Source organism: Babylonia areolata, chromosome 26, assembly GCF_041734735.1.
Source record: "Babylonia areolata isolate BAREFJ2019XMU chromosome 26, ASM4173473v1, whole genome shotgun sequence".
Taxonomy (NCBI): domain Eukaryota; kingdom Metazoa; phylum Mollusca; class Gastropoda; order Neogastropoda; family Buccinidae; genus Babylonia; species Babylonia areolata.
Window position 1 is genome coordinate 31,254,254 of NC_134901.1, and position 26,911 is coordinate 31,281,164.

Consider the following 26,911-nt stretch of genomic DNA (forward strand, 5'->3'; position numbering starts at 1 on the left):
TGTTCTTCAGGGCTGTTTGCCCAGGTTCTGCGCTCAGAAGTGAGGATCTTTTTCCTCTGAGTGGCTTCAAATCTTCGGTGTTCTGTGTTCTTCCAACCTTCTGGAAATAGTACCTCATCTGGAAGTTTTTTCAGTATTCCCACATCCCTGTCCATCCACTGACTTCCCTACCCTTCCACTGGGCATCCATTGTCTCCCCTTGGCTCCCACTGCCTGCCTTTTACCTCTGTGGGTTCGATGTCGTTGGCTGCCACCGCCTTCTACTCCTTTCCACCGCCAGCGTCCTCTGGCCTGGCTGAGTCCCTACAAGGGATTCTATGTTTGTCCTTGTCTTCGTCATCGTCACTGTCTGTTCTTCGTCATCGTCACTGTCTGTTCTTTGTCATCGTCATCACTTCATCATCATCACCTCTGTCTCCTACTCACCTTCATCATCGTTGTACTTCAGTTCAGTTCCAGTCTCATTGTCTTCATCTTCAACTCACCCTCATCATCCTCGTCCTTGTGTAGTGCTTTAGTGCCTCCATCGTCGTCAACGTACTGTCTATGTCTGTGTGTTTCATCTACGCCGTTTTTTCCCTCCAGGCAAGTTGGTTGATTTATTTTGTTGTTTGGGACACCATCTGCTTCCACTTGGAAGGAAGTGATCAGTTGTGATCAATTTAACTGGTGCCTTGTGTGTCATGTCTTGCATCAGTGGTTAATTGATTTATACTTCAGTGTGGCGCTTTGTTTTGTTTGATATGCGTGATTATCTGTGTACTGTCTTATAAATCATGTGTTGAATAAATATATATATAAACCTTTATTCTGTTATAGTCTGTGTTTGTGTTGTCAGGGCGTTTGTGCTGAGTTGGGCGGGGGTTTCTAGTCCGTTCTCCTATAGAGCATGACAATCTCTGTTATCTGCACAGGACAGTAACGTTTTGGATATGTGTAAGAGGGCTATGTACTGTGATTCTGTCTGTATACAGACTGAAACACCTCAGAATTTCTTTGATTCTTCAATAGGGGCGTGACCAGGGCATGTTTGAAATCTTCAGGAAAAAAACCTGTAGACATAGAGATATTTACAATCTTTGTGATAACTGGAAGAAGGCCATTTGAACAGTTTCACAAGATCGGCAGACAGGATCCAGACCACAGCATCCAAGTGGGTATCGATAAGCAACTCACGGATTGTCTTCTCAGAGACTCATTCAAAAGCAGTCAAGGGGACACCATTGAAAGTATCCAAGTGAACATCAGGATCTGAAACAGTGGAGTTCAACTGACTGCGAATAACTGAAATTTTCTGATCAAAGAACTCACAGAAATCTATCAGAAAGATCAGAAAGAGAGACAGTTGAAGGAAGGATAGGAACTTAAGTGTTGCCAAAAAGTTCATAAGTGTCTTGAAATGAAAGAGTCTTGGTAGATTTATATTTAGACAAGCAAGCACAATAATGTTCACTGTTGGTCTTGTATTGAAGAGATTCAAGAACAGAGCATTGTTGGGTGAAGATTTGGCAGTGAACGACCAAGTGCCTGGATTGCCACCTCCTCTCTGACTGCCTCAGCTTCTGTTTGGCAGCTTTGATATCATCTGTGATCCAAAGGGCTGAAGGACGGTCAGTGACTGTCTGATACGAACAGGAGCATGGCAATCAAGTGTGTGTCGCATAAAGAGTAATTGAAATTATCCAGAAGACTAGATTCGGAACAGTCATTGATCAAGAAAGAAGCTACTTTACTGACATCATCACAGAAAGTAGCCTATTTCTTTTTTCGGAAAAGCCAATACCCGTAGGCATTGTTGGTTAATTTGTGGCAACCGTGTTTTTCTGAACGTTTAAGGTATGCAGAATCGATTTCTATAATTTGCCAAGCGCCACCTTGCTCCAGTCTCCCATGGTAACGGCTCAAACAATATGGCCGCCACGCCAAACGAACATGTACATTTTATCAAAAAAATCAACAACTGAGTCAACCAAAAGTAAATAATACTGCTTTAAACCTCCCAAAATAGTTATTTATATAAATCAAACACTGAAATATCTTCTTGATACTAACTGTTGATAAATATATTATCCACAAACCACCAACAAACACTGGATTGATATCGTTTGAGACATCAGAATGTCCATCAGGACCCACTTCAATCAAAGTCACAGCGATGTTTCACCTGAGATGACGACAGTTGGTTACATGCCAATCGTACAAGCGCCAGACCATCAACTTGATACGCTTCACACAGTTGTGTTGAGATGCAAGCACATCACCAGACAAATTGGCCAACACCATGTTGTTATAACAGTCAACGAAGCCCTCTTCTGGAGACTGATGGAGCTCAAGTGGGCCAAACCAGAGTACCAGGACTTTTTGGTTGTGAGATTAGGAGGTCTTCATACCGCTATGAACTTTCTTCAGATTATTGGAAAGCATGTACAGGGATCAGGTCTCCTGGAAGCTTGGATTGAAAGTAACATCTTTGGTCCAGGAACAGAAGAACAGGTGATGTCTGGAAAGTCCTATGCCTGGGGGATGAGAGGACACAAGTTGATATTTCAGGCACTTTGACGATTGCTTGTTCCCAAGCTCTTGATGTTCATCAAAGACACAGACCAAGATCTAGAAAGACAGATACAGGATGAACTGTCCACTGATGGCACAGATGGACTGATGAAGTTGTTTGCTTCTCCAAACTTCAGCAAGGCTATGGATGCATTTGTGTCGAGCAATGATAATCCCAACTTCAAGTTCTGGTGGACATACATGCAGATGGTCCAGATTCTCCTACTTTTCACCAGAGCACACAGAGAAGGCCTTTGGCAACTACATCTGCATGCTTTTGGCCAAATGGGGATTCATCTTCTTACGTGAGATGAATCAGTTGCCGGAGAACGTCAAGGCGGAGTTTGAAAAGGGCAACTTCATGGTCAAGAGGTCACCTCAACAGTTCAACCAAGTTGACCCTGACCAAAGTCAGGAATGGCTCAACAACACAGGGAAGAAGGGTGGTGGAATAGTAGGCATCACCAAAACAACCACAGCGCTGAACAGGTGGGCCCTCTCCTACAACCTCAGATATCACATCAACAGTGAAACGAAATGTACCTTAGGACTGAGACAAGATGACAACTTCACACACAATCACAAGATGACAACTTTACACACAATCAGTGTAACCCGGCAAGACAAAGGCTTGATCTGAGGGATGAAAATAAGCTGCTGAACACTTTGCAAACCTTTAAGCTCTTCACACACGAGGCAACCACAGACTTGCAGAACATTGCAACACAGGATGTTATCCCCAGCAACATCACTGAACATTTGTTGACAGTCTAGGAAAGGGGTCAAGGCCAGCTGATCAAATTCATTGAAGAAAAGCTTGTTGTCTGCAACGACCGACAAGTGCAGTTCAGAGACACTTTACACAGGAACAAATGCCTGACATTCGCATCCCAATTCGAAGTGGAACAAAAGCAATCCAAGACGAGTGCACAGAAAGTCATCCAGGCCGACAGACAGTTTCTACAACGACTTGTCACGGCATACAGAGCTGGAAGAGACGTCAATCTGCAAGACTACTACAGCATGAGCTTCTTCCTGCCCCAGCTGCTATAGCAGAAATGACTGGCAATCTCCGTTCTGGTCAGAAATCCCTTCTAGCAGATGCTGTGATTGGTGACACACCTTGCCACCCAAACCTTCAACCAGCTGACCTTGGAGAAGAACCCACACTCATCATTGATGGCCAAGCACTTGTGATTGCAATTGGAAAGCCACCAAATCCCAAGACCTTCGGTGACCTAGCTGACACATTTGTTGAATCTGTTCTTCAGAGTGGCACTGTCTTCACTCGAACTGATGTTGTGTTTGACAGGTACTATAAAATGTCCATCAAGAATGGCACCAGACAGAAATGAGGCAAGCATGCAGTGCCCGTGAGGAGAGAGATCCAAAGCAGAGAAGTCCCTCTACCACCAAAGTGGAAAAACTTCATTGCCCTTGCAGAGAACAAAGCTGACCTGGCCAATTTCTTGTCTCGCCAACTGATCCTTCTGGCACCTGAAAACAAGATCATTGTAGTTGTGGCTTCAGTGATGAAGAGCAGGTTGAGTCCTCAGCTCCTGATGTAAACACTGAAGAGTTAGAAACCAAACACAAGGAGGCTGACACTCGGCTTATTCTTCACTGTGTGAAGAGCCAAGCTTCAAGCGTTGTTGTTGCTGCACGAGATACGGATGTGCTGGCCCTTCTCCTCGCCCACTTCAACAAAATGCCATGCTTAAAAGTGTGGATGAAAGCGGGAACGTCAAAGAGCAGAAAGTACATTCCAATCCACACCATTGTAGATCAGCTTCCCTCTGACAACAGTTTCCTCGGTGCCTTACCGGCATTTCATTCACTTACTGGAAGTGATACGACATCGTTCATGCTGGCCATCCCAAGATATCCTGCTTGCAAGTCTTCAAAGAGCATCATGCCCTCCTTGCAACACTTGGAAGAGATGAACTGTCTCACCAAGCGTGTGCTGATGCAGAGGCCTTCATCTGTAAAGTGTACAACATGGACACTGCTTCCGTAGACGATGCAAGGTCAGTTCTGTTTGCTCGAGCCCAGCCCTTGGAAACCTTGCCACCAACACACGACGCCATGTCATTCCATATCATGCAAGCAGGCATTGTTCCTCTATCGTTTACATACACTAAAGCGAAACTACACGAACTGAACCAGAAAATCGTGAATAGTTAGGCCTCTGTTCCATTAATTTAACGTTGCTGGCTGCGTCTGCTTTATCAAGAGATTTTATTGGATTTAGCAAATTGGCACAGGAGAAGGTACTGTTGTGCAAGAAAATTGACAGATTATGAAGCCTAGCAGCAACTTCAATCTGTCTTCAGACAAAATAGTACGAATTTGGCACCTTCTTTGTATTTACCACCTTTCTTTTCTTTTGCTGTTTAGTTTGGTCAGTCAAAGGCTTACTTATGTAATTATCATTCAGATAACTCAAACTTGACTGCTTTTGCATTTCCCATGTACAAAGAATTTCAAATCAAAACTAAAAGGCATAGAGGTTAATTTTCATTATTTCATTTATTTGCGCGGGGAGGGGTCGGGGGTACATTTTGAAAGAAAGATAATCCAGTCCTTACAATTATGAAGAGAAATACAAGTTTGAAATGCTTATATGTTTGTTTTTTTTACAAATTTTGGTTCAGAATTATTTGAAATAAACACTAAACTTTGCCAGTGTCCACTAACGCCTGAAGGAGTTTTCTGTTCTGCGAAGCGGCCATTTTGAATAACTAATTATATCTAAGAAAAGAAGCGAGATTTCAAGTGGCAAATTTGTTAAATGAATTTAGCACACCCAAATCCTTTAGGAAATGATATGCAGCATAAATTAACCGAAAATGCTTACTACTTTTAAACCAATTGGATATCTCATATTTTAAAACGGTCTAAAGAGCCAGTAAGTGATGTGTCACTCGATAACCTCTCCTTTCCAGGTGAAGTGATCGCCGCATAGCCACTGCCTGGTTTGCCAGACAGTAAGGTTATTGCAAAAGGCCTCTCCTACATTACTGTGTCCACAGCAACGCCATCCCGTGGCGTCCATGTTTTCACTAAGCTTGCTGTGTCATGGCGCGACCGAGTAACTGGCGGTATAACTGGTAGGAGACTTGGAGAGGAGATTGGCGCCACCAAGGAATAACCTAAGCCCACAGAAAAGACATGAAGGACACAACCATAGCCAGCAACATGCCGGATCGGTCGAGGCCCGGATCAACAACGACCGCGCTTACCATTGGCTTGCCCCAGGGTGGAAGTGTAAAGTCAGCTACTGGAGCAAAAGAACTATTTAAGTTGCCACAAGAAAAAGTCATCATTGGAACTTGGAACGTCCGCACCCTATATCAATGCGGCAAAGTGATAGAACTTGAGCTTGAACTAAAACGTTACCAATGGGACATTGTGGGGTTATCAGAAGTACGATGGACGGGACTGGGAGAGATGATGACGGATGACGGACACAAGATGTGGTATAGTGGTGAAGATTCTCGACATGAACATGGCGTAGGTTTCATCGTACGCAAAGAAGTCATTGGATGCATCATGAGCTGCACACCAGTTACCAGCCGTGTCATCAGTATTCGAGTGTCAGCTAAACCGAATAACATCACAATCATCCAAGTATATGCACCAACAACTGACCATGATGACCAGGATGTCGAAGAATTTTACGAAAAAATAGAAGACACCATCAAGAAGGCCCCCAAAAAAGACATCATCATTGTACAGGGGGACTTCAATGCCAAAATCGGCCCAGATGCCTACAACGACTGGGCTGGAACAGTGGGCCAGTATGGCACAGGAGACACCAATGACAGGGGACTTCGCCTTCTGGAGTTTGCGTGCAGCCAAAGGCTCACCATCGCTAACACTCTTTACCCTCACAAACTGTCAAGAAGAACAACCTGGCATGCACCGAACGGGAGAACTCACAACCAGATTGACTTTGTCCTCACCCCGCGGCGTTTCAAATCAAGCATCAACAGAGCAAAGACGAGGACTTACCCCGGAGCTGACATAGGCAGTGATCACGACCTTGTGCTGCTCACAATGAAGATGAAGCTGAAGAAAAAACACCAAGCGGTGCAACCCCGTATCAAGTTTGATCTGGAGAAGCTTAAAGACCCGGAGATTGAAGAGGTCTTCCAAGCTCAGCTCGGGGGACGGTTTGCGGCACTCAGCCTTCTGGATAACAACATCAACGACCTCACCAACACCTTCAATGAGGCAGTCCGTGAAACAGCTGAAGAGGTACTGGGGCGACAGAGGAAGAAACACCAGCCATGGATCTCTAACGACATCCTTGACCTGTGTGATAAGAGAAGATCCCTGAAGAAGACGAAAAACACTAGCCCTAACGAAGCCGCACAGTATCGTGAAACCAATAAACTTGTGAGAAAAAAGATGGAAGAAGCCAAAGAACAATGGATCAACGACCAGTGTGAGAAGATCGAAAAAGGAATGGAAGGAGGAAACAGCAAATTTGCCTATGCCACACTGAAGAAACTCACCAAGACGCAGCAGAACAAATCGTCTGTCATTGAAGATACCTCAGGCGAGCTACTGACAGAAAGCTCCGCTGTTCTGAACAGATGGACACAATACTGTCAAGAATTATACAACTATCCCATACAACCAGATGACAGTTTGATCGACAGAGACATAACACCATCAAGGGAACCTTCACCCCTGCCAGTGTTGAGGGAAGAAGTGGAAGAAGCTGTACGCAGTCTACCAGCAGGAAAGTCACCTGGAGCAGACAACATTCCGGCAGAGCTGCTCAAACACGGAGGGAATGAGCTGGTCACAATTGTAACAGCAATCTGTCAAAAGATCTGGGAGACAAAACAGTGGTCCTCAGAATGGACTCGGTCGCTCATCATCCCCATACCAAAAAAGGGGAATCTCCGCCAATGCCAGAATTACAGGACAATCAGTCTTATTAGCCACACGAGCAAAATCATGCTTCGAGTCATTCTAAACCGACTCAAGAAAGAGGCTGAAGAACACCTGGCAGAGGAACAAGCCGGATTCAGAGCAGGCAGAAGCACAGTAGAACAGATCTTCACCTGCCGATTACTGATGGAAAAACACCTGCAACATCAAAGAGACCTGTTCCACAACTTCATAGACTTCAAGAAAGCCTTTGACATGGGTGTGGCATGATGGTCTGTGGCAGGTACTCAGACAGTTTGGCATCGAGGAGGGTCTCACCCAAGTCATTCAGGCGCTGTACAGGACATCCAGCAGCGCAGTCCTCCTCAACAACCAAATCGGAATATACTTTAAGACCACAGTCGGTGTCCGTCAGGGTTGCCTGCTCTCCCCAGTACTATTCAACCTTTTCCTAGAAAACATCATGCGCGAAACCCTCCATGACTTCCACTCTACCATCTCCATAGGAGGAAGAATCATCAACAACTTGAGATTCGCAGATGACATAGATCTACTAGGAGGCAGCAACAAAGAACTACAAGACCTCACCAAGAGACTAGAAGGAAGAGCAGGTGCATACGGAATGGAAGTGAGCACCGAGAAAAGCAAAGTGTTGGTAAACAGCTCAACCAACACCCAAGCTCAAATCTTCATGAACGGACAACAACTTGAAGAAGTGGATGCTTTCAAATATCTCGGCTCCACCCTCACAAACGACGGTCACTCAACAACTGAAATAAAGATTAGGATAGCGATCGCAACATCAGCAATGGCTAAGCTCAGCAAGATTTGGAAGAGCAGAGAGATCAGCTTTCCAACAAAGATCAAACTGTACCGATCCCTGGTGCTATCCATACTGCTGTATGGATGTGAAAGTTGGACTTTAACAGCAGAAACTACTAGGAAAGTCCAGACGTTTGAGACAAAATGCTTCAGACGATTGCTTGGAATCTCATGGAAGGACAGAAAGACCAATGACTTTGTCATGAGCCAAATAACTATGCTAGCGGGTCCACTGGAACCACTCTTAGCAGTGGTCAAAAGGAGGAAGCTGTCATGGTTCGGGCATGTGACATGCCACAATTCACTGCAAAAGACAGTTCTACAGGGAACGCTAGAGGGTGGTAGGCGAAGAGGGAGGCAAGCCAAATGCTGGATGGACAACATCAAGGAATGGACCAATATGGATAGCGCTACGCTGATACAACAGGCAGAAGATAGAACCGGATGGCGTCGTCTGACTACGGAATCGTCCCTCATGTCTCCTCTACGCCCATCCCGGGCAGGAGAATGAATGGAATGGAATGGAAAGAGCCAGTGTCAATCTCCTTCAAGTTTTGAGACTTACTGTAATGTTTTTGATGCGAAAGCTTCTGAACTGAAAGACTGAAGAAAATGGCTTTGTGATTTTATATAATAGGACTAAGTCTGTGACAGAAACAGACTGGAGGAGATCATCATTTTCTCTCACCACAAGTAAATCAAGAATGTGTCTTTGTGAGTAGGTTCATCAATGACTTGGATAAGATTGTGGTCACAAAAGATATTGCAAAGCTGTTTAGATATAGTCTGGGAGGAGAGTTCAAAATGTACAATAAAGTCACCAACAAAGATGACATTGCCAGATCAATACCTCTCTTTTTCTTTTTACATTTATGAAATCTCTAAAAAAAAAAATTGTATTCTTTACAAGTTAACATTTTGTTTAACATAAATGAACACTTCATTAAAGTGTTTATTCTTTGCATTTTTTTCTTCTTCAGTGCATCATGATTTTGCCATGTAATACATAGGCAGTATGAGGGTGAGACCCAGCTGTATAAGGCACAACAGTGGTTATCTGTTATCTTCAAATATAGGCATTGTCATTTGTCTCTTCCACAGCCCTGCATCAGGTATTCGCATCTCCCATCCCCTTCCAGTATGTGGTTCTTCTCTGTGTGTTTGCTTTTCTGTTTATCCAGAAGTCTGTGTCTTGGTGCGTCTGCACACTTCTTGAATATGAAAAACATATTGGTAACATAATACATGAAGACTGCCTTGCATGCAGTTAGCCTATTCCATCAATACAGTTTTTACAAAAAACTGCACACATGCATGAGCACATGCATGCACACAAGAACCCACATGCACGCTCACAAACATGCACACACACATGCACATACAACATCACACACACACACACACACACACACACAGAGAACACACTCACTTTACAGACTGCTAGATCCCAGTTGAACCCGTTGGAGTGTTCCTGTAATCTTACTTAGGTTACAGGTATTACTGTACATGTATATTATTACACCTGTGTACCCTTTGCAAAAGACACCTCCAACATCAGAGAGAATTGTACAACATTTTCACAGACTTCAGTTTGTTCATTTCTTACAGAAAAAGCAATGAAGACTCTAGTCTCTTCTTATATCCTTTCTTGTCTTGACTATTGTAGCACTGTCTTCATATGCTGTCCTCAATCTCTCAATCAACCTCTTCAGTGCATTCAAAACTCTGCTGCCAGGCTTATCAAAAATCTTCTAGAAATCATACAAGTTGCACTGGCTTCCAAATGAACAAAGAATAAAATACAAGTGCTCCTGTCTGTTATCAGTAGCTCTGCTCCTCAGTACCTATCTGAACTTCTCCATATATATATATTCCTTCCATGACCCTTCAATGCTCTGCTGGCACCAGGCTCTTTCAGCTTCCTACTTTCACAGGCAAACAGCATGGCCAGTGAGGTTTTTCTTTCTCAACAGCTAAGCTCTGGACCTCTCTACCACACTCCCTCATAGTGAGTCCTTAGAGTCTTTTAGGTTAGGACTGAAAACATATCTCATTGTAGCCAAGTGCTCAGCTGACTACAATTACCTTCCATGGCACTGTATAGCAGATGACATTTCACAACTGACCTACCGATCTAGTAGTATTCTTAAAAGAATGGCATCGACAGAGAGTGATCAATGCAACTTTTATAATAACAAAAAAAGATATATACACCATCATCTATGGGACTGCAATTATATGCAGACTTACTGGTTAGAGCTGGGACAACTATTGAAAGATAAGCGCCAAGTATGTGAGAGACTGTCTTTTAGTTTAATACTGAACTTGATTTGCTTGGAACTGACAACAAAACAAAAACCAATGAAGTTCTGGACCTATACTATGCGCTAGATTTTTATTCACAATACAGAATCAACAAAATCAGACCAACAATAACAGTATTCATGAAGGAAGTACAGTACAATTACCACACTGAAAAATGGGCATCTAGATTGGACATGTGCTACAATGACTTTGAACGGAAGTGGTTTCCCATACATGGGATAAATAAATGATTAAATGATTAAAGTTTAGTAGGGCACATCTGCATATTTAAGAAAGGTTGTGGAAATTAGTTTTACTATCAATATTATTGCTTAAAAAAAAAAAACATACAACACTGCCAACAGACATGTACAGACATGCCCGTGACAGGCAAATTTCTGCAACACCATGCGCTAATTCTTGATTAATCATCGTTTATTTCTCTGTGTTGACTTGAAGTATCAAATGCTCTGGTACCATTGATTAAGTCAGCGTGCGTGTGTGCATGCGTGCATGCGCGCGCGTGTGTGTTTGTGTCTGGCTGTCTGTCAGTTTGTCTGTGTAAGAGAGAGAATGAGAATAACTGAAAAGTGAGACAGATGGTTAACATAACAAATCCACTATATTATGTAACATGTTTTGACTCTTCTTGATAGTACTGTACACAACTCCGCCACCAAACTGATTTATAAAGCAAAAAGATCTGCACACTGCACATTCCTTCTAAAAGAGTTGCACTGGTTATCCATAGAGCAAAGAATCAAACACAAAGCCGCCTGTCTCTGCTGCCATGTCATATCTTGAACTGCAACCTGATACCTCTCTGACATCTTTCAAATCCACGTTCCCTCCCGTTCTCTTCGCTCTGCTGCTGATGACAGAACCTTCTGCATCCAAAAATACAAACCAGAACAGCACAGTGGTCGAGCCTTTTCATCACCTGCTGTTCAAATATGGAACTCTTTGCCTCACCACATCCGTCACAGCCCCTCACTGCCTTCCTTTAAATCTAACCTCAAGACTTTCCTCTTCCAGCAGCATTTCCTCTAGACCCTCTCTCATACATGAAAGTAGTTAGTTGATTGTGTAGGTATATTTGTAACACTGTATATTTGTGCGTCGCATGTATGTATGTATAGATGGATGCATGCATGTATGTATGTATGTATGTACATTTGTATGTATGATCGTATTGTACATACGAGTTTGTATGAGCGTATATATGTTTACTGTGCATGATTGTGAGCTGAGGACTAAGTGTGTTTTGTATGCATGTGTGTGTGAATTGTACAGCGCTTTGTGCAAACAGGAAAGTGCTGATAAATGTCCAGTTATTATTATTATTATTATCATTATACTGCTTTTTTTTCATAATCATATTTGCACATTCTAGGAATCTGTATTTGATGCATTATTCTTTGTGATTCCTCCATGCCACAGAAGATTATGCTGATATTTTGTGATATTGTGATAGGGATTATATGTTAATGTATGTATGTCTGGCTCTGTGTGTGTGTGTGTGTGTGTGTGTGTGTGTGTGTGTGTGTGTGTGTTGGGATAGGGGATATGCAGAATATAAAAATCCCTTGCAATTAATGAATGATATAACTTATGTGAAATGACTGTCAGTGTTTATGGTTACTCCGTGAAGGAGAATCTACTGTGTAATGCTTCACTGGTTTTTGATGGAATGGGGGTGGGGGTGGGGGGGGGGTGGAGAGGGAAGAATCACCAAAGCATCTGGTTTTTACACAGGGAATTAGTAACCGCCGTGAATCAGAACATGATCAGAGTTGTTGTGGGGATGTGTGAGTTTGTTCAGGTACTGAGGGGCAGCACCAAAGGTGAGAGATGTGACTCTGTACTGAATGCCGGCAGAAATTTGTAACAAGTGAAGAAAAAGTATATGAGGGGTGACATTGTCAATCTTTTTGGTTCTAAAGATCAATCTTGCTGCTGCATTTTGGACTTTCTGGAGTTTTTGTATTAAATATTGAGGACAACCAATGAGGACTGAATAACAATAATCAAGTCTGGATGAGACAAGAGATTACACCAGAGTTTGTGTTGCTTTAGTAGTGAGGAGATGTCGGATGGAACTGATCTTTAAACTGTAAAGTATGCAGCCTTGCAGAGATTGCGTACATGTTTCCTCATGGAAAGGTTTGAATCAAATGTGACACCCAGATCAGATTTTTTACTGAAGATACAAGGTCTACATTTGAATCTCCAATTTTATGAGAAGAAGGTAAGGAGCTGTTAATAGAACGTCTGAAGAAATAACAAGAGCTTCAATTTTGCTATTATTTAATTGTAATTTGTTTTGTTTCATTCATGCCTTAACCTCTGCAATACAATGTTTTAGTGTTCCAATGAAAGAGTGCATACACATGCAAGCATACACACACACACACACACACTCGCATTACACATCCAAGTGAAAAGACATTGAAGAAAGAAAAAAAAAAAACCACACACGGCATATAAGACACATTCTCTTGCACCCACACCTCCATAGTCTTTCTCCCTCACAATATACTCACAGCCTTGCTGAACTTGGTCTTGATAAGGCCAGGAGCCACGCTGTTGACACGAATGTTACTTTTGGCCAGCTCAGGTGCCAGCGCCTTTGTCAACCCAACAAGTGTTGTCTTGCTGACAGAATAAGCACCAATCATCTGCACATACACATGCACATCATTATATCATAATTACTTTGTCAAAGGCCAGACAGAGGGCGTGGAAAGGGGTGTGGCTGTGAACATCACTGAACTGTCTTTTGACAGTGCTCAACTGCTGGGTATGACAACAACTAATAATTCATGATTTTCATGAAACACAGCGCTGATACAAAATGGATGGGAATAACATGCAAATACAGCGCTGATACAAAATGGATGGGAATAACATGCAAACACAGGGCTGATACAAAATGGATGGGAATAACATGCAAACACAGCGCTGATACAAAATGGATGGGAATAACATGCAAGCTCTTTGTCACTGATCAGTTGACTGACAGACACTCTATCAGCTCAGTTGCAACTATGAAGGAGTATCATCAAAGAGCTTCCTTCTCTGAAGGGAGATGCTCTTTGGTGTAAGGAAAGCTTGACTGCTCAGTTTCTGAGAGCTTGATTGACTTTTTATCTTGACTGAACCGATGTTTGTCATTGCTGGGACAGTTATTCACTTAATGTCTACAAGAGTTGTGATTGCTATTATACCATTTTCTTTCCTTCTACGGGTATAATCTGACAATAAGCATGCTACTTCCAGTTGTATTTTCTTTCCTTTTAGGTGTCATTCTGTGTGGGTGGAAATAGACTTTTTGGTGCATAATTATCTTAACTTTGAAATGCTGGAATCAAAACTACATTCAAAACAAATTGGGGAAAAAGCAAAGATTCAGAATCTGCAATCATTTTTGACTCACTTGTGTAAACAAAGTGAGTCTATGTTTTAACCCAGTGTTCGGTTGTCTGTGTGTGTGTGTGTGTGTGTGTGTCCATGGTAAACTTTAACATTGACATTTTCTCTGCAAATACTTTGTCAGTTGACACCAAATTAGGTATAAAAATAGGAAAAATTCAGTTCTTTCCAGTCATCTTGTTTAAAACAATATTGCACCTCTGGGATGGGCACAAAAAAATAAAAAATGAAGCCTAATTATATGCAAACTGCATTTACTGTTATATTTATATTTTTTGTATTCTCTAAACTTGACACTTTGATCTGATATTCTGACTCAACAACAAGAGCAGTCATTATTATCATTTTTTGTTCAAACAGGTACTTATTTTGCTAAGCACGGAAGTTTTATTTATTTTGCAAATGTTTTGGTGCAGATAGTAAAGAAGGGAAATTACTCTGTAATTAATGCTAGGGGAATTAATTTGCTTTAAACTGATCTTTCTCATCTTAAACATTACATTTTGAAATTATACTCAATACATAAAAAGCTTGGATTTTTTTTTTAAGTGTATCACAAGTGAGTCTTGAAGGCCTTGCCTCTCTTGTCTGTAATAAAACAAGTTTACTTTCTCTCTGTATCTCCCATAGATTTTGAGCTAGATTTTTTTTTCAATTCAAAATAAAAAATTCCCTGGCAAGAGGATAGCACTTTTTTTACAAAATTTTCTGGCACTGAATGGTTTAAACGCCTAGTATCTCACATGGTATAAGATCAACAATTTGTGGTATATCTTAACATAAATAATCCATACCATACAGTGAAAATAAATAAATGAACACATAAACAATAAGCAGGTTTACACAACATTTTTTTCAACATCTAAATTTAACTCTATCAGTGTTCACAATCATAGGAAATGATAAAGGACTTTGAACAAAGATTGAGGAACTATAAATATAACTGAAGTTTCAACAAGCAGGTTCACATGAACTGATTTCCATGGTATAACTCCATTTTTCCCTATCCATCCCCTGGGTCTACACACAATAAACATGCATCTCAAACCCACAACACCAACTTGCAGCAAAAATACAACACATCGCAAGTACAGATTCCCAAAGAAATCTCTTCTTCAATTTTTTCTAAATTTTATACATTTCTCTGTATCTTGGGCACTAGGGCAGCAGCCCATAAAACATCAAGAATACAGGTTTGTGTAATTATTAGTAAATCATCACCCCCGTACCCCCTCCCCCCATCCCCCACACACCTTTTTACTTGTTTTTCTCATAACTTGAAATATGAAACTTAACACTTTAAGTAGATGTCTACAATTACCAATGTTTGTGACAGGACGTGAAACTGAATTCCTTGCTTCCTAACTATTAATTACTGACATAAGCTCACCGAAAATGGACTGTAAGCAGCTATGGAAGACACGAAGACAATGGCACCAGCCCTGTCAAGAATAAAACCATACATAAAGTTTTCTTCAGAAAACAAATGAAAATTTCTGTTTATGTAATATTTGTACAACTTTTCTATGCAAGTGCTGTTTCATGCTGTTGATATGGGTATTTACATCAGCTCCTACCTGGATGGATCAGTTAGTGACTTCAGGACACCTTGCAGTGAAGATAAACACACTGGAAAGGCTCATAACAGAAGCTCTACTGGCTGATGATTGTGCCCTGATGGCCCACAAGGAGAATCACCTTTATACAATTGTTGATAAGTTCTCTGAAGCATCTAAGATGTTTGGCATGACAATCAGCCTGGGAAAGATACAAGTCCTTCTCCAGTCTGCACCAAAATGAAATGAAATGAAATTATGGTGCTTAGAGCCTCGCCGACCACTAAGGCCATCTCAAGGCTATCGCCGCGTCAATAACTACTACAAGGATAAAAAAACAACCAATTAAAACGATCACCACTTCAAACTTTCCACTCCAAAGTTAAAAAAAAACTTCCATAGTTTAAAACCTTCAAATCTGGTTAATAATGTTCACTTCTTTTAAGAAGTCCATCAGCGCCCACAGAGGGACATCACGAAACAAAGTCTTCAAAGAAACCGCCGTGTAATGTCTGCGTCTAACGTCATGCAGATCCCAACAGTCAAGGAGCACGTGTTTCACGGTGAGAGGCTCGTCACAGGGAATGCATCGAGGGGCCTCCTCCCCCTTCAACAAGTAAGAATGAGTAAAAAAAGTGTGCCCCGTACGCAGTCTGCACAGCACAGACTCCTCCTTTCTGTTCTTCACCCCCGAAGGGAGGGTCTCTTTTAGGTCCGGACGGATCTGAAAGAGCTTGTTGTCCGTCTGGGTGTTCCACTCCTCTTGCCAAAGATCCTTAACGTAAGTGTTGACCTTCCGCTTCATGTCTGTATAGGGTACCAAGGATCTGGACAATTCTTTCTTTACAGCGTTCCTGGCCAGCAGGTCCGCCCTTTCGTTACCACGAATGCCAACATGTCCGGGAACCCAGGCCAACACAACCTTGTATCCTTTCTTCGTTGCGAGAGTAAAAGTTTCATAAAATTCCAGCAGTTTGGGATGAGTGATATTCCTGCAGGCGATCGCCTCCAGGGCTGACAAGGAGTTGGAAAAGATCATGAATCTCTTCTGTTTCGAAGAGAGAACCATTTTTAACCCCAGAACCAGTGCGGTCAGTTCCGCGGTGTACACCGAGCTGTCAGACAGGATGTGTTCCGTTGAGGGCCGGTCAGGAAAGGCGGGACAGAACGCAGATGTGGCGACTCCGTCCTCTGACTTGGAACCGTCAGTGAAGATGCTTTGAAAAGTGGGGAATTTGTGGCACAGTTCCGAAAAGTAGGTTCTGTAGGCCAGAGAACTGGTGGTGTCCTTACGGTATGAGGCCAGATCGAATCGGACCTCAGGTGTTGTAAAGGTCCACGGAGGGCTGTCAGGGAACTTAGAGAAATCCGAGATGCCACCGACATCCAGATCGGCCTTTTCTAAGTGCGGCTGAATGCGGAGTCCGAGAGGAGGTATGCAGTTTGGGTTGTCTGTAAATTTCTTATCGAAAGGGTTGTTGAATACAGCGTCGTAAGCAGGGTTTGTAGGTTCAGAGAACAATTTCAGATAATAGTTCAGGGTCAGCTTCAGTCTGCGTTTGGAAAGAGGCGGTTCCCCCGCCTCTGCGTACAGGCTGTGCACAGGGGTGGTGCGGAAAGCACCTAAGCTGAGACGGAGCCCTTGGTGGTGTACAGGGTCCAACAGTTTCAGATAGGACGGTCTGGCCGAGCCGTATACCACACTTCCATAATCCAGTTTGGACCGGACCAGGGCTCTGTAGAGGTGCAAGAGAGTTCTCTTATCAGCACCCCAGTTCGTGTGTGCCACAACTCGGATGATGTTAAGGGCTTTTTGGCAAGATATTTTCAGCTGTTTAATGTGGCTGAGGAAGTTCAGCTTCTGATCGAAGATGACCCCTAAAAATCTGGCTTCCTTGACCGCCGGGATGGTGGATGTTCCCAGACGGATTTCAGGGTCCGGATAGAACTGGCGAAAATTATGAAAATGGATGCATTCAGTTTTGGAGGACGAAAACATGAAGCCATTCTCCTCTGCCCAACACTGGATTTTGTTGACGCAGAGCTGAAGCCGTCGCTGGATGCTGGCGTACGTGCTGCCGGTTGCATATAAGGCAAAATCATCCACGAACAGGGAGCTGTCCGATCCTTTCTGAACGGATTGAACGATGTCATTAATTTTGATGCTGAAAAGAGCCGGCGACAGGATGCTCCCTTGCGGGACACCCAGCTCCTGCTCGTGAATGTCGGACAGGGTGGTGCCGACTCTCACCTGGAATTGTCTGTCTTGTAAAAAATTGTGGATGAACTGAGGCAGGTGTCCTCGGAAGCTGAGCTTGTGCAAGTCAGAGAGAATACCAAACTTCCACGTGGTATCGTAAGCTTTCTCCAAGTCAAAAAATATGGCCACCACATGTTGTTTGTTCACGAAAGCATTTCTTACAGTGGTTTCCAGACGAACCAGATGGTCAACGGTAGAGCGATGCTTGCGGAAACCGCACTGTTCTTTCGCCAGAAGGCCGTCGGTCTCTAGTTTCCACATCAGTCTACCGTTGACCATCTTCTCCATCAGTTTGCAGATGCAGCTGGTCAGTGCTATTGGGCGGTAGTTGGGTTCGAGGGGTCTTTTCCCGGTTTTTCGGCAGCGGGATTATGAGGGCTTTCTGCCAGGAGGGTGGAAAGAAGCCTGTGACCCAGATGTGGTTATAAACTTTAAGCAGGGTGTCCAGACAGGTTTGGGGAAGGTGCTTTAGGAGTTTATAATGGACCTCGTCCATTCCTGGACAGGAATCCGTACAGGTCTGAAGGGCAGATTTAAGTTCATTCATTGTGAAAGGAAGGTTGTAATTCTCTGTGTTGTCGGAAAAGAAGTTACATGGTGTTTTTTCTGACAGGTTTTTGGTTTTAAGAAAGCGAGCAGATTTGTTAGCAGATCTCGAGTTCTGTTCTATTGTGGAGGCAAGCAAATTGGCAACTGCTTTCTTCTCTGTGACCAGAGCGTCTGAAAGTTTAAGATGGTGAAAGGTCGGGCATATGTTTTTGCCCTTAATTCTTTTTAAAACCCTCCACACTTTCTTCTTGGGTGTGTTGGAGGTTAAGGAAGAGCAAAAATCTCTCCATGACTTCCTCTGGCTCTTTTTAAAAACATACCTGGCTTTCGCCCTCAGCTGTTGATGGGTTCGAACGCTATCGGTCTCCGGTCTCCGAAAGACGTGTCGCTGCGCTCTCTTCCGAGACTTGCGGGCCTCCCGACATTCCGCGTTGAACCAGGGCGTTCTAGGGACCTGAGGCTTGGAGGTAGACGATGGGACTGCTGCTTTGGTGCAATCTAAAACGATCCGAGTCAGAGTGTCAGCAGGGTCCTTGCTTTTCAATACTGTTTCTTCCTGCAGCTCCGCTCTTATCTTGGTGGTAAAAAAACTCCAGTCTGCTTTGTCGTAATACAGGCAGTCAGGCAGAGAGTCACCTTCTCCATCTGTGGGGCGGAGGACGACAGGAAAGTGGTCACTCCCGTGCAGATCATCGTGCACTTTCCACTCGTAGTCCAGGACCAACAATGGATCGCAGACCGACAGATCTAAACACGAGAGCTTTCCAGAGGACAGATGCAGGTAGGTGGGAGACTTGTCGTTAAGACAGCACAAGTCCATGTCTGAAAGAAGGTTTTCCAAGAGAAGACCTCGGGCTGATGTCATCTCACTTCCCCAGAGCGGGGAGTGTCCATTGAAGTCGCCCAACAGTAAAAACGGACGTGGGAGCTGGTCGACCAGGTTCATGAGGTCCTGCCTCAGAACGCGGACGGAAGGAGGAAGATAGAGAGAGCAGACAGTGATGGTTTTCTCAAGCGTGACTCTGACTGCCACCGCCTGTAAAGGGGTGCTTAAAAGAACTGTACTGTATAAAAGGGACTTGCGAATAAAAAGAGCGACACCTCCTGTCAATCCCTCTGCTTCGGTTGAGCGGGTTTAAAAACGGAGTTAAAACCAGAGAGAGATAAAACCTTGACATCTCTTTGCAGAGTCTCCTGCAGCGCCAGCACTGAGGGTTTCAAAGCACGACAAAGCAGCTGGAGTTCCTGAAAATTGGCGTGGAACCCCCGGATGTTCCAGTGGATCACTGCCATTAAAAAAGGTTAAAATAATAAAGCAGCAGCCTATTCCATCGCTACCCCCTGCTCCTGTGCTTGCGGTGGCTCAAGGTCCGCCAGGATGGAGTATTTGTTTTTCGAAATAAATTTTTCGGATTCCGACCGAGTCGGAATATCCACCACCTCGGCCCCTCCCGATCCCGCCAAGGCCGCAACCCTCCCCTCCTTGAGCCTTGGAGGTACGGGGGGCTTCCGGCCACTTCCGCCAGCCCGAGGGCCAGGCAGACGAGAGGCGGGGCGAGGGGTGCCGGGGGGTGGGGTGGGGCGGGAGGAGGACAACATGCCTCCGCCCGAGGTTTTCCGCTCCCGCCCAGCAGCCCCTGAGGACTGCCGCACAGGATGGGAAGGGGTGGACACGGCGTCTCCACCCAAGGCCAACGGTTCCGACGAGGCGGTTAAGTCGTCCGTCTGCGTTCCTGTGGACGTCGTCTGGACCGCGACGTCCACCGTCCTGGGTCTGACGACAGAGGCATACGACACCTTAGGCGACGCGGCCTCCACCTGTTTCCTTGCCTCAAAGAAGGAAATTTTCTTTTCTGTCTTGACTTTCTGGATTTGTTTCTCTTTTTTCCAGACGGGGCAGTCTTTCGATGAGGACGGGTGGCCACCTCCGCAGTTCGCGCACCGGGCTGGATTGACGCAATCGCCCTGGTGCGCCGCCTTCGAACAGGTGCCACATGCCTCTTCCTCCTTACATCGGTCCCTGACGTGTCCGAATTTCTGACATTTAAAGCATCTCAGGGGGGACGGCACATACAAGCTTACGCTGACCATGAGGTATCCGACCTGAATGTCCTTGGGGACATCCGGGCAGCAGAAGGTGAGGAAGAAAGTGTTGGTCGGGACTCTGTCCCACCCCTTCCTCACCGTCACCCTGTACACTTTGGTCACTCCCTGAGAGGACAGCTCGCTCTTGATCTCGGCCTCAGACACACCTTTCAACTCCGGGCATCTGATGACCCCCTTTGAGCAGTTGAGGCCTTTGTGAGGGGAAACCTTCACCGCCCTATCCACGAAAGTGGTCGCCTTGAGAAGGAGCTGTGTCGGCCTTTTGGATTTCGTCTGAACTAAAAATGCTCCACTCCTCAGCCTCTTGATGGACTTCAGCGATCCTGCCAGACACTGAAAGCCCTTCTGGATAGCGAAGGGGCTGAGAGCCGACAACGGCTTGTCGTCATCAGCGCCCTCCATCACCAGCCACGATGGCCAAAATCCAGAGGTCTCAACGACCTCCGAATCGGAGTCTGAGTCATCCGTTCCCTGTCTTCTTCTTTTACCAGAGCCAGGGGGGTGTAGTTTTTTGGAAGTCATGTTGAAAAAAAAATTGAATTCATCCCTCCCTTACCCACCCACCATGGGGTCCAACTTAGGGGCCAGGGTCAAGGGAACACCAGCTTGACCCCTTCCAGGTTTCGGGAGGGATATACGACAAACAGTCCAGCTCCAACGTGTTCCCCCCCGATCATGCCCAGCTCCCGGGGACAGAGAACCGAGCACTACGGGGGTTACCTTCGTCAGCCACTAAACTGCCAGTCTTGACCCAGCCCCACGAAGGGGTAGCCGATTGACACACACGGGCCAATGTGTGCCGCCTGTCTTAGGAGAGGTCCGAGCCAAAGGGATGTGTTGAGAGCAGCGTGCTCTCTCAATCCCCAGGATCTCATTCCCCTCCATCACAGGTCGCGCCGCATGGCAAACACGGCGGGCCTAAAGAAGGCCGCAGAGAAAAAAAGAATGTGGAAAAGAAGGCTTGATGGGGAGCTGAGGACAGAAAAGAGGCAGTAAAAAGAAGAATAGAGAACAGCGAAAGGGACAGTGGGTCACGTTTAGTTTGGGCCTCACTCATGACCTGTTCGGCATGGGAAGCCCTATCAGGGGCATCAGTACAAAACCACCACTTATTCAGCCCTGACAGCTACGATGGCTATGTAGGCTGTCAATTAAGACCTGGGATCAGAGCACCAAACCCCAAGAAGCACTGATGCCCCCGCCGACATAGCTCGCTCGATCACTGGCCACTAAGCCTCCCGACCACGACAAGGTAGTGACCCTCCCGGGAGTGGGTCAGGAGAACACCAGCCTGACCCCCTCCAGGTTTCGGGAGGCAGTCTGCACCAAACAGTAACCCCAACAATTAATGGCAAACAGGTGAAGAATGTTGATGGTTTTAAGTACGAGGGCAGCAGCATCTCTAATGGTGGTTCCCCTGACAGAGAGATTATAACCAAGATACAGAAAGCATGCTAGGCACTTGGCAGACTCTGCATCAGTCTTGCAACACAAGGACATTCCAGTTCACCTCTCTTCCAGGCTCAAGGCATACAATGCGGAGGTTCATATATCAATAGGGCTGCAAAACATGGACTTTGTACCGCAGGTACATCAAACACCTGGCGCAATTTCACATGTTCCCTGCATTCAATCATGCGGATGTGCTGGCAGGATCCCATTACTAACAAAGAATTCATGGAAAGAGCCAGCACTTACAAGCACTTAAGCCAAGATCCTTCAGGCCCAGCTTCGATGGTCTGTCCACATCATCTACAAAGAAGGGTCAAGAATTCTTTGACAGCTCTTCTATGGGGAGCTGTCAAATGGTAGTCACAACCAGGAATGCCAAAAGAATAAGTACAAGAATAATCTCAAGGCCAACCTTATAAGGGGAAGCTTTTAGCCTTGGCAGCTAGCAACTGCTGCTGCTGACAGAAGTACCATAGATGGCATGCACTGACAAAAAATGTTGTGAAGGCATTCAAGGAAAACTGTCACCATCTCTTTGCAGCTGCTTAAGATAAGCGATGCTGAGCTGCATCTCCGCCTGTCCTGCCTACTGGTTACCATGCCCCACCGCAGGTTACAAGCCTTTTTTGACTTTCATCAATAATGTACTGCAATACACATTTCAGACGCTGTGCTATACAAGCTGAGGCAATCTTGTAAGCTGTGTTGAACAGAATAATAGGGCGCCAGTTTTTTTAATATATCCCTTATCTTTACCTTCTTTTGGAATACAGGTAATGACTCCCTGTCTCTGAGTAACAGACATCTGACCAGTTTCAAAACCTTCATTAATTGAACACACAGGACGGGTGCAGTAGCTGAGTGGTTAAAGTGTTGCACACTGGACTTTCAATCTGAGGGTCCCGGGTTCGAATCTCGGTAACAGCGCCTGGTGGATAAAGGGTGGAGATTTTTCCAATCTCCCAGGTCAACACATGTGCAGACCTACTAGTGCCTGAACTCCCTTTGTATGAAAATGCAAGCAAAAGATCAAATATGCATGTTAAATATCCTGTAATCCATGTCAGCGTTTTGTGGGTTATGGAAACAGGAATACATTGCATCCCCCAACCCCCAAAACCTATGCCACTACACATCACTATGCTCGGGTACATCCGCTGATATCCCACACCATATACAGCACAACAAACAAATGAATAAAGTAAACAAAAAGCAAGAAAATATATACAAGCAGCAGACACAAATAAGCATGACAATCATTTAGTACCATTTATGGTCACACAAATATGAAGATGTTAATTTCCCATAAAATTATTTTGCCTGACAGACATGTCTCACGCCTTCCATTTTTGGTACCAGACAGTAATAATAACCCAGTTCTGGTATTTCCACCAGCATCAAAATGTTTTAACAAAAGGATACTCTGAAAATCAAAAACGAACATTCCCAACATTATTGACTTTAAGAAAATCTACGATAGTCTATACAACATCAAGGACAGGCTATGGATACAAACAATACTGACCAAACTTGGTCAAACATAGTCATTATGTTGCTTAGAAACAGTGGCCATAACAATAATCATTCACATAAATCACAGGCCACTGCGAAAAAACAAATGTAAAGAATAAGAGATAAACACTGAAAGACCGAGAGAAAGAAGATGAAAAAAACATAAACAAAAGACATGTTACCAGTTAAGTAGCACTGTCATGTACTGATTTAAATCAGACACCTTGTCCACATTCACAACCCTATCGTTCAGTCTTCAAATGGACTTACACGGTTTTAGTCTAAGCCTGTTGACATACCATCATGTCTGGCCCTCATGGTACACAGTTGGGCGCAGGACCTAGGGGTAAGATCTTCCACCATCATGATGCCACAACCACACAAATTTTAACATGCATACAACTGAGTCACGCACCCGTCGAGACACAAAGCAAACAAGGACTCCACTTGGAGTGTCCTTTTTTCCATTGCTGGAGTGACTAACAGGATTCTTTCTCGCTGGTCCAAGTCGGTGTGGCGCCTGGATGTCCTATTGAGCCACTTTAATCCAGAGTTTTTCTCTGAAGATGGACAGTACTTTTTCTTCACACTGTCCCTGTGTCTCCCCTGGGGCTCTTCAACACCAAAGATCTGGATGTTGTTTCGCCTCATATATGTTGCCAGTTCTTCACTCCTGTGATCTGCTAATTCTGCGGTAACTTTACCTCAGCGATTTGCTTTTTAATTCCTCCTCTCTTTTGCGGGATTCTCTTACCTCTTTTTTCAGACTGTCAAATTTTAAGGATAGAATCACTGATCACAGTTCTTCTACACTCTGAGAGTTTTGAGATCTCAGTTCCATTGGCACAGTTTCAACATCAGGTCTTCATTAGTAACTCCATGATGAAGGTTCCACCCAACAGCAGCAGTAGTAACAGTAACAGTAGGTACAGATCCAGATATGGAAGAGAAGACGCAATCAGACATTTTGTTAGTTTGTCATTTCTGTCTCCGATCTGCTCCATGTCAAAGTTTGTTCTTGGTTCAAACATAAACCATGCTAAAGTTCCTTTCATAGTGGAACCTGCCAGAGTACTTTGCAATGTTTTCTGTTTCTTCTTTGCATTTCTAGTCATGTCTTTATCCGCACTGTTGCACAAAAGGGAGGTGTCCGATACACTCAAACCAGAAACAGAAGTAGAAACTGCAGTCATCTGTCTTCGTTTCCAGTGAAGCCGACCCATCAAACTCAGTCAAATGCCATGAATTTGCACAAAACTGGCATCACATTTGTTTAAAAAGTCCAGAAATGTGGGTGGATACAGCAGATGTTTCCACTGCTAATGATGAGACATGCTGGCTCATCAAACCATACATTATTAGCAAAAACAATTAATTTCTTTCAGAGCTCCTGAAAAACACATCTGCCTCCAAACGTTAACAATGCTCACCCCCATTACATACAAAAATTACCATTTAAGCATGTTTTGTTAAACGTGACAAATACATTGCGGTATTCGAAGTAATAATGCAGTTTAAATCATGTTATTTTGGTATATCTCATGCATTTAAGAAATTCTTTAAAATCCGCAGTAAAGGAGACATTGCAATTGCCTCAAGCACCCAGCAACATGTAGCTCTTTTCTCTAGATCTGCGGAGACCTGTGTTTGACGGGATTAGTTACACTCAGAAATTATGACACAGTCCATTCAATTTCTCTTTTATGTTCATTCAAGTTAATTCAGTATTTACTTTAAAACATTCATAGGCAGTAAACATGTCAATGATGTAGTTGGTGTCACTGTATGTGTTTTGTCCAGAATTTGTATTTCTTTTCTTTTAATTGCGAACAAGAACAACAATGTCATGCTGTCTACTTACCAAACATGGCCTATGTTCTAGCAACTGGGAAATGGCATTTAGATTTTTTTTTTTATCTGGATCAAGCCTCAACAAAATAAACCATTAATGATAAAAAAAAAATGACTCATTTTGGAAGACTTACAACCTATTATTGGTGTGACTGTGAAGATTTTTCTCTTACTATGTTTAATCCAAATTTGGTATCGGCAGACAAAGTATTTCCAAAGAAAATTAATTCATTGCAGTTTTACCATGAACACACATACACACACATGCGCGCGTGCACACGTGTGCGTGCGCACGCGTATGCGCAGACACACAGACACACCGGATTATAACAAAGACTCACTTTGTTTACACAAGTGGGTCAAAAAGGGGAGCAAACAAGACTGCAGCATGTTCAGAGGCATCTCCCTTCTCAGTCACACTGGCAAGATCTTTGCCAAGATCGTGGAGCAGCACACCAGAGCAACAGTTTGACTTCATGAAAGGACAAGGCTGCATGGATGCTGTCTTTTCCCTCTGACAACTCTGTGAGAGAGCATGCAAGTACCAAAATCAGCTCCACCTTGTCTTCGTAGATAAGAAAAAGCCACTGACATGGTCAATAGAAGCAAGCCCTGGGAGGTGCTGCAACTGTATGGCATGAAGGGGTAACTCATCAACAACATCGGAGAAATCTACATCAACAGCCAAAGTGCAGTATGGACCCAGAGCAGACTTTCCAACTGGTTCCAAGAGAAAAGATGCCAACCCAGACCATGAGGCCCTGAATGAATCGCTGTCTGCCAACCACCAAAGCATGCAAAATTAAAACAAAAAATAAAGCAAATACATACTGACAACCTGAACAGCAACTACAAACACTATGGTATTAAGATCAGCATAGGTAAGACAGAGGTCTTGTCAGTAAGGCACACTCCTGAAAAGTAATAATAATAATAATAACGATATTCATATACCATTGAATCTTGTGCAGAGACAAATCAAAGCTCTTTCACACCAGTCATTCACACGCATGTATAACTCTAAAACTGGAGAAACTGAAGACAGGGAAGAGGCAGGGCAGGGAGGCTATTTTGGGAAGAGGTGGGTTTTAAGGCCAGACTTGAAGAGCTGAGCGTGGAGACCTGACGAAGCGAAAGAGGAAGTTCATTCTAATTGCAAGGTCCAGAGACAGTGCAGTGTTTGAATCTGGGTATGTGTAAACAGAGTGGATCTGAAGCCAGTTGTAGAAAGCGAGATGAAGTGAAGAGGTGAAGGCAGCCACAGAGATAGGAAGGGGCAGATTTGTGAATATGTTTATAACAGTGCTGATCTTGTACTTTATTCTGTGTGAGACAGGCAGCCAGTGGAGATGCTGCAAAAGAGGAGTGATGTGCTCAGATCTTTTCTTTCTGAGGACAAGTCAGGCAGCAGAGTTGTGTATGCACTGAAGGGACTGAATGGATGAAGCAGGCAAACCAGACAATAGAGAATTACAGTATTCAAAGTGAGAGAGAATGAGAGTGGACAGATATTTCTGAAAGGAACTAATGTGCTGCAATTGATAGTAGCAGGACTGACATGTCTGATTGATAAATTTTTGCATGGACAGTGTGTTGTCAAGGACAACAC

General features: G+C 44.0%; 1 protein-coding gene across 2 annotated transcripts in view; it reads right to left on the reverse strand.

Annotated features, from left to right (window-relative positions):
- The window catches only part of LOC143300610 (dehydrogenase/reductase SDR family member 4-like), a 124,060-nt gene that overhangs the window by 8,195 nt on the left and 88,954 nt on the right, over nucleotides 1–26,911 (reverse strand). For both annotated transcript variants that reach the window (XM_076614394.1, XM_076614393.1), the window contains exons 7-8: nucleotides 15,407–15,458; nucleotides 13,128–13,262 (exon numbers count right to left, since the gene is read on the reverse strand). In XM_076614394.1, the coding sequence (XP_076470509.1) occupies nucleotides 13,128–13,262; nucleotides 15,407–15,458 (187 nt within the window). The remainder of the gene's footprint in view (nucleotides 1–13,127; nucleotides 13,263–15,406; nucleotides 15,459–26,911) is intronic.